Source organism: Chelonoidis abingdonii, chromosome 1 (assembly GCF_003597395.2).
Source record: "Chelonoidis abingdonii isolate Lonesome George chromosome 1, CheloAbing_2.0, whole genome shotgun sequence".
Lineage (NCBI taxonomy): Eukaryota > Metazoa > Chordata > Testudines > Testudinidae > Chelonoidis > Chelonoidis abingdonii.
Genome location: NC_133769.1, coordinates 204,868,814 through 204,882,401, shown reverse-complemented (window position 1 = coordinate 204,882,401; position 13,588 = coordinate 204,868,814). Strand labels below are relative to the sequence as shown.

At 41.4% G+C, this 13,588-nt stretch overlaps 1 protein-coding gene across 1 annotated transcript in view; it reads left to right on the top strand.

Moving 5' to 3' along the window:
- The window catches only part of HLCS (holocarboxylase synthetase), a 209,240-nt gene that overhangs the window by 178,987 nt on the left and 16,665 nt on the right, over positions 1–13,588 (top strand). Inside the window, exon 7 of the mRNA XM_075073730.1 lies at positions 8,338–8,405. Coding sequence (XP_074929831.1) covers positions 8,338–8,405 — 68 coding nt within the window. The remainder of the gene's footprint in view (positions 1–8,337; positions 8,406–13,588) is intronic.

The following is a 13,588-nucleotide window of genomic DNA, read 5'->3' as shown; positions in this document are numbered from 1 at the left end:
GGAAAGAGTCAACGCTATGCTCAGCGGCAACTCATGCTGTCAGATACTATCAGGTGCTCAAGGGACATTTAGAATACATCGGCAGTACCAGGAGAGATGAGCTGGAGTGCCGACCAGAAGCAGAATTGGAAAGTAACTGAAATACTTCTGTGATGGATTATATCTACTAAGGGACAACCTATCCTAAACGCTCAATTACTGAGTGACAATCTACACTCATTCCTATATATGCTTTCTACAGCCAGTTCTCTGTATAACTTTTCAAGAGTGATGTACCCGGGTATTCGGATTCTAATACCTAAACTGTATCGTTAAATTTATTCACCTAAAATTGGGTTATTGCAGATTATGTACTATAATATATATAGCAACTTTTAAACCAGATTTTATACTTTTGGATAATCTAAGCACTACATCCAGAGGTACAGACTTGTGTCCATTTATTCTTTTGCGTAGAGACTGTCCGGTTTGGCCAGTGTACATGGCAGAGGGACATTGCTGGCACATGATGGCATATATCACATTGGTAGATGTGCAGATGAACGAGCCCCTGATGGCGTGGCTGATGTGACACAAATCGGACATCAGGAATCATAACATTCAAAAACCAGTGGGAGAACACTTCAGCCTCTCTAACCACACAGTGACAGACTTGAAGGTGGCAATTTTGCAACAAAAAACTTCAAAAACAGACTCCAAAGAGAGACTGCTAAACTTGAATTAATATGCAAATTAGATACAATTAACTTAGGTTTAAACAGAGACTGGGAATGGTTGGGTCATTACAATCTATTTCCCTATGTTAAGTTCTCCTCACACCTTCTATGGGTCATCTCAATTATCACTTCAAAGGTTTTTTTTCTCCTGCTGATGATAGCTCATCTCAATTGATTGGACTCTTCCAGTTGGTATGCATACTTCCACCTTTTCATGTTCTCTGTATGTATAAATATCTCCTGTCTGTGTGTTCCCTTCTATGCATCCAAAGAAGTTAGCTGTAGCCCACAAAAGCTTATGCTGAAATAAATTTGTTAGTCTCTAAGTTGCCACAAGGACTCCTGTTCTTTTTGTAGTTTGAGTGTCTTCTTTGTCTAATATAAATACTTTTCAACAATGAAGGTGATGATAAACCATCTTTGTGGGGAACATAGGGATTAAAATGAGTGATGTGCCTCATTTTGAGAGATATTTAAGAGGTATATTTCTTAACAAATAATGGATTTCCCCTTAAATACTTTAAAAGGAACTTAACTTTTGCAAGTTTGTCATGAAAACCTCTGTGTCAAAGTTTTGTTGTAATTTTGATCTTGAAAATACATTTCCTGTTTGTTCAGAAATATTTGTTCCAATTCTTAGCTCTATAAGATTCTAGGATTGTCACTCTCTGTTCTCTGAAACCTGTGATGGCTGAGTCAGTGTGAAGCGATGCAAACAGCTACAAGCATAGTTGAAAGCTCTTTTTGTTTAAAATATCACCAGTTCAGTAATCACTGGGATTTGTAGTCTGTTACTTGCCAATTTTTAAATTCTCAGCCATTTTCAGCTTTTTTTACACTTTATGAATTACATCTGGATGACAGCATGTTTTTATATATATTTTATTTTAATATAAATTGTTTATATAGTGTCTCTTGTTCACAATTATCCCAAAGTACTTGACAGGCTGTTTGGGAATTATTTCACCCACTGCTGAAACACAGCCTCTTTGTGGAACATGGCAACTAGTTAACTGAACACAACAGTTCAAGACAGGAAACAGACTGAAGAGAAATTTTGGTAGGCCCAAACTGGAATTTGGTGAGGACACTGCGGCTGAAACCTCTGTGCTTGCAAAGTGCCCTGTTTATTATCTCATTTGAAAGATGATAGCTGACAATGTTGTATGAGTTCAGTGCATTCTGTTCTGACTCAGAGGGCGTTCTTTACCATCAGAATGCTTGTTTCCTAACATCAGACTAAGTTAGTGGATTCAATATTAAATTAGAAGGAAGCATACTACCTACTGAATCACCAACAGTACCTCCTCTGGTTTCTGACTTTACCTTTGAATGTCTCTATTCCTGTCGTGGACTAGGCTTGATTCTGCTTAGTGTGTGAAGCATGATGAAATTGTAGCTCAAGGTGACATGGCTACAGACTGTATTGTGTATATTTTAATTATTTTACAGTAACCAGAAGATGTATTACTTTGGACAAGAGCAGTTAGATCTGTTCTTGATCAATATGTTTACAACTCTCTGGTTCACTTCTGAAGATATCATTCTTAATATGTTGTGATACATTTGTTTTATTACATCCCAATAACTACTCTGTTTGTTAGACCTTGGCACTGGAATTCATTTTTAATGAAATCCATTTCATTTCCATTTATGTTGTTAGCTTTTCATAATGGTTCAAGCAGTATTTTTTTTTTTCAAGAAAAAAAGGTCATGAATTGAAAAGATTACTTTTTTGAAGGAAAAAATTTAATTGTTTAGAATGGGTTTTTTAAATTAAATCGAAACAACTTAAGTCCTTACTTCCCTTCACATCTCCCTTGGAAACTCCCTCCTTTACTATAACCTTGTGGTCTTGATGATATTCACAGAGAAGCTGATTTACTGAATAAAGAACTTCTTTAAGTTTTGAGTTTTGGAACATTACCAGTGTGTCTGAACCCAGGTTTCAAATTTTACTGGCATTTTGCTGGCAAACCCGTTTTTGGAGTCCCTTCTTATTTGAGTACGTTTCCTGACACCTTTGGCTGTGTGTTACTGTGTTTTTACATTCTGTCTCTTTTTAAAAAAAATAGTATATAAACATTTACAAAGAATTAATTATAAAATACCTGGTATAAAAGTAGAATAAACATATGCAAATAATTAATTTTAAAATATCTGATATAAAAGTAGAATAAAGACACAAGAAAATTACTGGTTGAAAATTCAGAGAGCACAAAAAGTAAGTGCCATTTTTATTGCCGATGTACCAAAAGTAGCAGTGTTATCCCCTGTCCAGTCAGTGGGCCCAGTCCTCCAAACACTTCAAATGAAGTGGTCACAACTGTGTGTAGCCAGATTGACTTCATCCTCCTCACAATAGCACTATGTCTAGTAATAAGTGTTTACAGAATTGGGCCCTACAGTTTACACTCTTGTTGCTAGCACAATTTTCTTCCCCCAACAACTGTCCAAAGTGCGTGTAACTGTAAGACATTTGGTTTTCAGCCTGTGGTCCCTGGGCACCGGGGGTCTGCAGACTGCATAAAGATTTCTAAAGGGGTCTGCACTTCCTTTTGAAATTTTTTAGTAGTCCACAAATGAAAAAGGGATGGAAAACTGCTGCTGTAAAGCAACCTTGTTAGTCCATTCAAAGTATCAGCAGACACAGGTCAGAAAAAATATGATGATCTTAATATGATAGAGTCTTCTTTGTACAATAAGCGTTTATAGCAAGGTAGGAGAAACTAGCAGTGTAAAATTGCAAGGCATTTTGTAAATCTACAGAAGTTTGGAACACCTTCATCTTTTTGTTTTTTTAAGAGGATGCAGGAAACTAATATCTCCAGATGTAAAAGATACTATCACTTTGTATACTAGTGCTAATATGGGAAAAGGCTGTTTTATGTGGAAGCTGCTTGGATTTATGCTATAAAAGAGAAATTTACTGGCATATTGATGAGCTCCAACACATGTACTAGTGACAGGTTGGGTAGAATGTCTCTGACTGTGTTTCAAGCACTGCACTAAAGTATCAATAATTTCAGGTAGTCTGCGCTGTGTAGAAATAGATTGCTCTCGAAAAGTAGCTGGGATTAGAGGCCTTTTCTGTGTAATTACACTCTGAAAATAAAGGGTAATGGTCCATTAAGAAAATCTAGTGGAATATATTGTTAAGATGAGCTTTTTTTTCCAGTGGAAGAAGTTGTTAACTTGAAAACTGTTCTGTTCACAAAGATGCTCTTGTGTTCCCATAGATAAACTCATCATTTTATTAGTATATTTTGAGTTTAGTTAGAAAAACAAATAGAAAACCTACAATATGTAACAACTTGGGAATGGGGTAAAGAGTTCTTTAGCATGTTGTGAATGGCACGCAGTACACAGGAGAAAACGGAATGGATTTTTAGCAAAGAGACTGAATGATTTGACACACATTAGCCTTGAGTCTGCATTTCCTGACTTACGTGAGGTTTAAACTAGACCATAGCTAGCTTTAATAAGGATTTATTGGGGGAAGAGAGATGAGTTTTTTTAACTTAATTAAATTAAGTTGCTCAAACAACTTACTTACCTGGTGAATAATTTACTATTTTATTGTTTGAAAGGGGCAAAACCATCCCTCCTCTAAAATTTGGTATAGGACTTATTGTTAGCGTGCAACAAAATGATGTTATGCGGAATTCTACTACGGAGGGTATTTTTATAACTGTAAGAACTAAGAATTGGAATGGAAATGTCAATAGAACTGTCATTTAGAAGTAACAGTCTTTTCAGTAATGCATTTTAGGATCTGACAACTTTTCTTCCCAGATGCTCCTGGGGAAAGCCTGAATTATAAAACCATAAATGGCACTATGCAGTAACGTCTGAGCATTTCTGTCACAGTGCATTAGATCCTTGATTGACTTATCTCCTTTTATGTGGTCCTATGGACCTTTGTAGCTATTGAAAATATTTTAAACTCCATCACGAGGGAAGGCTCTGTTTCAGTACAGTTTATTCTTTAGAAAAGTATCCAGCTCAGACTGCCATTACCTAAATTAAGGAGATGGATTACACATCCGGTATCAAGCACTGTAATGAAATATGTAAATATATCAATAAATACACTGCTAATTTCCAGAAAGGATATAGTGGACTATGGCTATGTAATAAAGTAATAAAAATGGAACAGAGAGTTGGCAGGTCACCTCCTTGTCTGAAATATCATAGGAGACTTGGATCAAGTGGCATGTCCTTTTTTTCAGTTTGACTAAAAAATATTATCTCTTTGTTCTAATGCTAAGTGTTTCCAATATTATGGCATTCTCTGTAAATGAAATTATAGTAACTATAATCAAGCAACTTGATTTGTTTTGGTTTTTTTTAATCCCTCCCTCTGCCCACCCAGAACAAAGACATTCAGAGTTAAGGGTAGAAGTCTGTCTCTAACCCATGCCCAGGTATTTCAACATCTGGAATGTAATGTTGCCTTTTGTAATACCTCTGCAATACTGTAACACAGCAGGGTGCATTAATGAGACTTTCAGCTTTAAACCCACTACATCAATGAAATGTATAGTTGTCAGGCTGTTAACATTATTCAAACGTAGTTTTTGTGGTTTCAATTCCCATTTTATGTTGCTATATACACAAAAGCCATTGCATTGGCTAGCTGTGGGGACTGATGGTTCTTTGGCCCTGATATTTCTATGAACCATTTAAGTATTGTTTACTACTCTTGACAACATAGACTATAAATTATATTGTGAAAAATTATTAATGTGCTATTGTTTTACCATTTAATATTTCAGTTATTTTAAACACCAGCAACGCCCAGTTCACAGTTTATCAGGTACCACAAAAAATTCGTGGTGGTGACGAAAATTTGAAATGAAATTAAAGCATTTTTTTCCAGAATCAGAGAAATGCTTTTCTTTATCCCTACCTGTTGAGTAAATTTAGTTTGAATGGGTCGGTCTTCTAGATTCATCAGTGAGGTCTTCTGTCTTAATTCATTGTGCAACAATAAGAAACACAGAACTTTATGAAAACATTGAAATGAAGGGGAAAGTGAAATAAAAGAGGAAATGAAAGCATGAGATAACTTCATCATATTACATTATACCATTGATGAACCCCCTTTTCCTCCTTCAGTCTAATTGGTCACAAATACAATCATTTATTTCTTCAGTGGGAACATCAATAGCTAAGAATGTAAATCCATCTACAATAGCTTCTTTCTAGTAAAGAAAATTGAAACAACTTTTCTTTTCAGAAATGAAACAAACCCCCTCACACCCCAAAAAAACCAACACAATTTATTAAGTTCAGAAGCGCTTTATTATTGCCTTGGAGCTGTGTGACAGTGCCTCCAGGGCTATCTCAGATAGCAGAAATAAATCTGTCTGCCTCCAGTTGTCTCAGCCTAGGTATTAGTTACTTCCCCATGTTGTGTACCTCCTTACAGAATTTCCTCTTGGCCTAAATAGTACAATCTCGCTGTTCTCAAACTCAGTCTTGTTAACTGTTGCCAAACCTCTAACAGTTCCATGCATGTGTTCCCTTAATCATATCTCTTTGTTTCAGAGGTCTATGTTTGGTTTCAATACTAACTTTTTTCCTGCCCTGATTTTTTTACCCCCATAGCTGTAATATGACTATCTATTGTTTGCATGATATTTAAAAGACCTAGATCATATGAACAGAGAGGTGACAAACAGGGCCGGCTCCAGGCCCCAGCACGCCAAGCGCATGCTTAGGGTGGCATGCCGCAAAGGGCGCTCTGCCAGTTGCCGGGAGGGCGGCAGGCACGCCTGTGGGAGGTCCACCGGAGCTGCGGGACCAGCGAGCAGCAGAGCACTCCCCGTGGCGTGCCACCATGCTTGGTGTGGCGAAATGGCTAGAGCCGGCCCTGGTGACAAACAAGTTTGTTTCAGCAAAATTTGTAATCTGTCCCCCATTTCTGTCCCCCATTTCCAAATTTAAAATTAATGTCCTTGTTGGAGTACCATGAATTCAGAATTGTAGCTGAAGTGATGTTAATGAATACAAAGAACCTCTCTGGATTTTGCTACTGGCTCCCAACACAAGGAAAGGTGTGTTTCAATATTAAAGGTTGGCTGTAGATAGGCAATCATAGTCTCAATAAGCAATTTGTAGTGTCCAAGAGAAACAATTCTCAAGCTGTATTTCACGTGAAATGGAAGTGGGACTGGCAAAGAGATCTTCTGGCTAGTGTTCTTTGAAAATGTTTCACATTGATTCCTGCAATAAAGTGAAAAAAACATCTGTTGGACCTGTTAAATCTCCAGTCAGCTGTGGTTGAAGTATTTCTAATTAGTAAAGGTGTTTTATAGTCCAAACCTCTCTTTGGCCCTTAGAATAACCTATTCCTTTGATAGTCATGTGAGCAATTGAATCATTATGCAGAGATGTTCTGCGACTTCAGGAAGTGGTTACTTTTCTGTATTTTTGCTCTATTTCCTCTCCCTTATCTAGCAGCAGCCATTAATAAAAAAACACATTTCAAATTAAAAAGCGCGGGGGGTGGGGGAGCAGACAACTAGCTCCTTCAGTAGCTGTCTGCCATAACATTTATTTCCAGTAGGCAGCAGAGGGTGCACTTGTACTTACTAGTTCCTAGTATACTGTGTCACTATCTTGGTTACAGGAGGACTTGGAAGTCCTTGAATCTTCTTCCTAAATTCAGAAGAAACAATTCTGAACGCCGCTTACTCTTTTCTTATTAGTGTGGCACATACTGCCTAAGGCAAAACCACCTTTAATTTAAATGAACTACTCTTTATTTGCATTAAAAGTGAGCTTTTACAGACTATAAATTGTTTACTAGATTTATCTTGTATAGCCAAACACTGGTAACATCATGTGGATCTTTTCTGTCTGTTAAATAATTTATCTTTTCTCCAAAACTTAAAATGAAGAAGGATCATAATACAGTTGAAATCTGTTTAAAACAGTTCTCATAGTAAGATTTTTTTAAGTTAATGTTGACTCATTTGATGGTGTTCAAGTGTACTTTCTACGGATTCCCAGAGGAAAGTAGTATTCTTTTAAGTGAAACTATTTTAACAGCAGAGCGCAAGCCTAAACCAAACTAGTGTTCTCTAGAGTTCTCAGAAGGTGTAGATTTATTTACTGTAGTTAAATCATAATTAGTTCTCAGGGGATAGTGTATCTTTTAAACTGCTTTATTGCCACCATATTGGTTTTCTAAATAATCAGAAACTGCTGCTGTTATATTGTAGAGTATGAACAAAAATTTGCTGTAAGTAGAAACAAATGTCTGGAATCACTGCTTGTCACTTATTGGAGATAGTGACCCAAGTTAGAAGAAATAAGAAATACTAAAGAAATACAGCCATCTCTGTTTTAAAAAGCACCTTAAATGAACTATGGTCATATCTTTTTTTCCAGTATTACAGATGCAGTATTATTTCACTTGATCATTTTTCAGTTAGCGTCTCTTTTTGGATTTTCCATTGCCCTTTTCACTTAATCATAAATTATAACTGAAAATGAATAAATGATGCTTTTAATTTGATGTAAAATATTAGCCTGTATTTAAATATTGATGGTAGATTTTCATGAAAAAAGCTGACTGTTCTAGCTGACAATTTTTTTCATTGATTGGCAGGTTGATGTTCAATTTGCCTCAGGAAATGGATTTAATAGCGATTGCAGTTCGACAAACACAAGGGAAAGGTAAGTAGGCTTTCTTGCAACACTGACAGAAAGAAGATAGTTTATTGCATTTATTCAGTAATGTAGTTTATGTAGATCATTTATAGTAGGACTGTCAAGCACTTAAAATGAATCGTGATTAATCACACTATTAAATACCGTTTATTTAACTATTTTGGATGCTTTCTACATTTTCAAATATATTGATTTCAGTTACATCACAGAATACAAAGTGTACAGTGCTCACCTTATATTTATTTCAGATTAAAAATATTTGCACTGTAAATACCAAAAGAAATAGTATTTTTCAATTCACCTAATCCAAGTACTGTAGTGCAATCTCTTTATCATGAAAGTTGAACTTACAAATGTAGACTTACATACAAAAAAAACTGCATTCAGAAATAAAATAACGTAAAACTTTAGAGCTTACAAGTCCACTCAGTCCTAGTTCTTATTCAACCAGTTGCTCAGACAAACAAGTTTGTTTATGTTTGCAGGAGATAATGCTTCCTGCTTCTTGTTCACAATGTCACCTGAAAGTGAGAACAGGTGTTTGCATGGCTCTGTTCTAGCCTGCATCACAAGATGTTTACATGCTAGATGCGCTAAAGATTCATATGTCCCTTCATGCTTCAACCACCATTCCAGAGGACATGCATCCAAGCTGATGACGGGTTCAACTCACTAACAATCCAAAGCAGTGCAGACCGACACATGTTCATTTTCATCCTCTGAGTCAGATGCCACCAGCAGAAGGTTGATTTCTGTTTTTGGAGGTTCGGGTTCTGTGGTTTCCGGATCAGAGTGTTGCTCTTTTAAGACTTCTGAAAGCATGCGCCATACGTCATTCCTCTTAAATTTTGAAAGGCACTTCAGATTCTTAAACCTTGGGTTGAGTGCTGTAGCTATCTTTAGAAATCTCATATTGGTACCTTCTTTGCGTTTTGTTAAATCTGCAGCAAAAGTGTTCTTAAAAGGAACAACAAGAGCTGAATCATCATCTGAGACTACTATAACATAAAATATATGGCCTAAACAGGTGAAACAGAGCCAGAGACTTACAATTCTCCCCCAAGGAGTTCAGTCACAAATTCAATTAATGCATTATTTTTTTAACAAGCATCATCAGCATGGAAGCACGTCCTCTGGAATGGTGGCCGAAGTATGAAGTGTCATACAAATATTTAGCATATTTGGTATGTAAATACTTTGCAGTGCCGGCTACAAAAGTTCCATGCAGATGCCTGTTCTCACTTTCAGGTGACATTGTAAATAAGAACTGGGCAGCATTAACTCCCATAAATGTCAACAAACTTGTTTGTCTTAGCGATTGGCTGAACAAGAAGTAGGACTGAGTGGACTTGTAGGTTCTAAAGTTTTGCATTGTTTTGTTCTTCTTCGAGTGCTTGCTTGTGTCCATTCCATATTAGGTGTGTGTACTTGCCACATGCAGCAGTGCCAGAAGTTTTTCTCTCAGCAGTATCTCTAGGAGACTGGCTCTGGCGCCCTCTATAGTGGTGGCTGCATGGCGCAGTATAAAGAGTGCCACCAGCTCCCCACACTCTCAGTTCCTTCTTGCTGCCAGTGACAGTGCTGGAATATCTGCTGCTTTGGCTAGAATTGTTTTGTTCTCCATTCTTGCAAAACCTGTAATATAGTTGTATATAGTTAAGAACTACTACTAAGGGTAACTAATTCAACTATTAAAGTCTTTGTTAGTTCCAAATGGGACTCAGCCTGGGGATGAGGCATGACCCGCTCCCCATGCTGTAAGCCCTGCGATCATTGCAAACGGCCTTTGCCCATCAGCAATCCATGTAATAGCTGCCTAAGTTGCTTGGGTGAAGGGCACATAAGTGACAAGTGTCATCTTTGTAAGTCATTCAAACCCAGGATGAAAATGGAGCAGGATAATCACCTGAAAGGGAAAGGAAGGGCTGGGGGCAAGCCAGGACCCGCATCGGACAGCTCAATGGCCCTTTAGGGGAGTCAGGCCCCAGCTGAAGTCAAGCAGTGCAGGCCATCCCATACCTTGCCTGTGACTCCGGATAGCAGTACAGGTCTCCGTCAGCTTCAGGTGCCATCGACACCTGAATCCCTGTAGGCAGCTCAGGAGATCGTGATGCTTCCGGTGCCACTCACACTGGCTCCAGTGGTACCCCGGTCTCGGGGTAAACCCGCCTTGGGTCCTCCATATACGTCCCCACCGCAGCGTGGCGCACCGTTCCCCATCACATGGGATGTCCAGCCACTGCTCCCTCACCCAAAGCCGTCATGCCTCAGAGCTAAAGAAGCAGGCTCAGCGGAGCCCTCTTCGTCCCCAGACCTTGGGCACCGACAGCAGGATTTGGGGCATACCTCACCAGTAGCCTGGCACAGATCCACTGAGGCTTGCAGTCCCTGGCAGGGGCACCAAGACTGACCCCTCACTTCACCAAGACCTTGGTACAGATCTCAGGACCGATCGAGGGACCGAAGCCACCAGTCACCAGCCCATTGTCATCAGTCTTCGAGATGGTGGTCGTCCTATTCGGGAAGATCCTCCCAGCAACTGATGCGTGATAGCTCCTGGTCCCGCTTGACATCTGGTACCGTTCAAGTAGCGTAAAGCATAGATTGCCAGGTTTCCGACACTGATCCGCCGAACACCGTCAGTTCCCAAGACCCAGACCAAGACCTTGATCTCACTCAGACAGATCTACCTTAAGGCACAGTGACCAGCACCAGTCAGATAAGAGCTGCCGCTCCACTCAATCCTGGTCACCGGGTAGCGACCACTCCGGCGATAGCTCCAGCACAGAGCAGAGTTCCGTAACTGCAGGGCATCCTACGATACTGGCGCTGTTGCCTACATCATCAGCACCAAAACCTGTCCCAGGGCCCCAAGTGCAGTGGCCAGCGCCATGGTACCCATAGAACCCTTGGAGATTCACCCAACCTTCCCAGGCTCCCCGATTGGTGTCAGGAGCCTCAGACGGGTCAGCAGCCTAGACATCTCAACCTCCTCCAGTGCCTGAGACTTCTGGGAGAAGGACCCCACAGGTCCAGGAGGACCCAGGGGAGCAGCCTGGTGGACCACTAATGGAAGTTGAGGGTCCTGCGGTACCAGCATCATCCTTGTCGTTGCCAGATGAGGCTATCATGGAGTCCCCTCGCCTAGTTCCTCAGGATGACGCTCAGGCACACCAGGAACTATTGAAGAGGGTTTCTTCTACCCTGGGGCTTCAGGACGACAAATTGGAGGAGCCTTCGGTCTCCATATTTAATGTCCTCTGCTTCTCAGCACCTGCCAGGGTGGCTTTACCTCTTCATGAAGGGGTATTGAAGATTACCACTGCCCTGTTGCAGACTCCCTCCTTCTTGCCCCCCATCTCTAACAGGGCCGAGCGCAAGTACTTTGTGTCAGCCAAGAGGCATGAGTACTTATATTCCCACCTGGCCTCCAATTCCCTGATGGTAGAGGCAATTAATCACAGGGAGAGGCAAACCCCCAAAAACAAAGACTCAAGGAGGCTGGATCTCTTTGCACACACAGTTTATTTGTCTTCCAGCCTGCAGTTGAGAGTGGCCAATCACCAGGTCCTCCTTGGCTGCTACGATTACAGCATGTGGCAGGTCATGGCCAACTTCAAGGCTTCACTTCACAAAGGGTCGAGGAAGGAATTCTGGGCGATCCTCAAGGAGGGCACAGCTATGACCAGGGCAGTCCTACAGGCAGCTTCAGACACAGCGGATTCTGCCACCCACACTATGGCCTCTGCCATCTCCATGCGGCAAGCGTCCTGGCTGCTCCTCTCAGGCTTGTGCACTGAGGCTCAGCAGTCGGTGCAGGATGTTCCTTTCGACAGCCAGGCGCTGTTTGCAGAGCAGACAGCAAGCTGCTCGGTTTAAAGGACTCCTGTGCCACCCTGAAAACTCTTGGACTTTATGTCCCAGGTCTGGCATGTAAGCGGTTCAAACTGCAAGAGCCTCAGCGACAAGGGAGCCAGCCTAGGCAGGACCCGCCTCACAAGAAGGCCAAGGACTACAAGAAGGCCAATACTACAAACACCACCTGAGCCACTTTCCTCCACCCTTTGCTCAGTCAGGTTCCACCTGAAACAATCAGGGAGCCAAGCAACCGTTTTGAGGGTGTGCCTGAGGGCAACCTACTATACTATTCCCTGGATCCATCATCTTCAGTTTTTTCCAGCCGCCTTTTCTTTTTCCTCCTTGCGTGGACCACTATAACCTCGGACCGCTGGGTCCTGAACACAGGGCTATACTCCCCCTCCCCCAGTTTCTTTCTACTCCCATCCAGGCTCCTTCCCCGTCCCTCTTCAAGGACCCGTCTCACGAGAGTCTCTTCACGCAGGAGGTCCAAGGGATACTGCAGCTGGATGCGGTGAAGGAGGTTCTTCTCAAGTACAGGAACAAGGGGTTCTATTCCCGGTACTTTTAAATCCCAAAGGCCAAGGGCGGCCTACAGCCCATTCTGGACCTGCGAGACCTCAACAAGTACCTAAAGAAGCTGAAGTTGTGAATGGTCTCTCTCGCCTCTATCCTCCTGTCCCTGGATCCGGGAGACTAGTATGCCGCCCTCAACTTGAAGGGCGCATACTTCCACATAGTGATTTTTCAAGGTCACAGACACTTCCTCCAATTTATGGGGGTACCCGGCCACTACCAATTTACGGTCCTCCTGTCTGGCCTAGCAACAGCACTGAGGGTGTTCACCAAGTGCATGTCGGTGGTGGCGGCTTATCTCAGGTGCCGGGGTATCCAGATCTACCCATAACTCGACGAATGGCTGGTCAAAGGCAGCTCCAGGTCTCAGGTCCAAAAGGATGTTGCAGTGCTGCAAGCCACGTGCCACTCCCTGGGTCTACTGGTGAATGACACAAAGTCGACGATAATTCCAGTGCAAAGGATAAAGGTAATCAGAGCAGAGCTCGACTCAACCTGTGCCAGGGCATTCCTGCCACTACAAAGGTTCCAGATGTTGACGAATCTTATCCCGGAGTCTTTGCATTCCCCCTGACTACAGCCAGGGTTTGCCTGTGTCTGGTGGGCCGTGTGGCAGCTTGCACATACATTGTCCACCCTGCCAGTCTCCGGATGCGGCCCCTGCAGCAATGGCTGACTTTGATCTTTTCCCAGTCCAGGGATCACCTGGAAAAGATTGTTACCATCCTCCGCAGTAATACTCACCTTGCTGCATT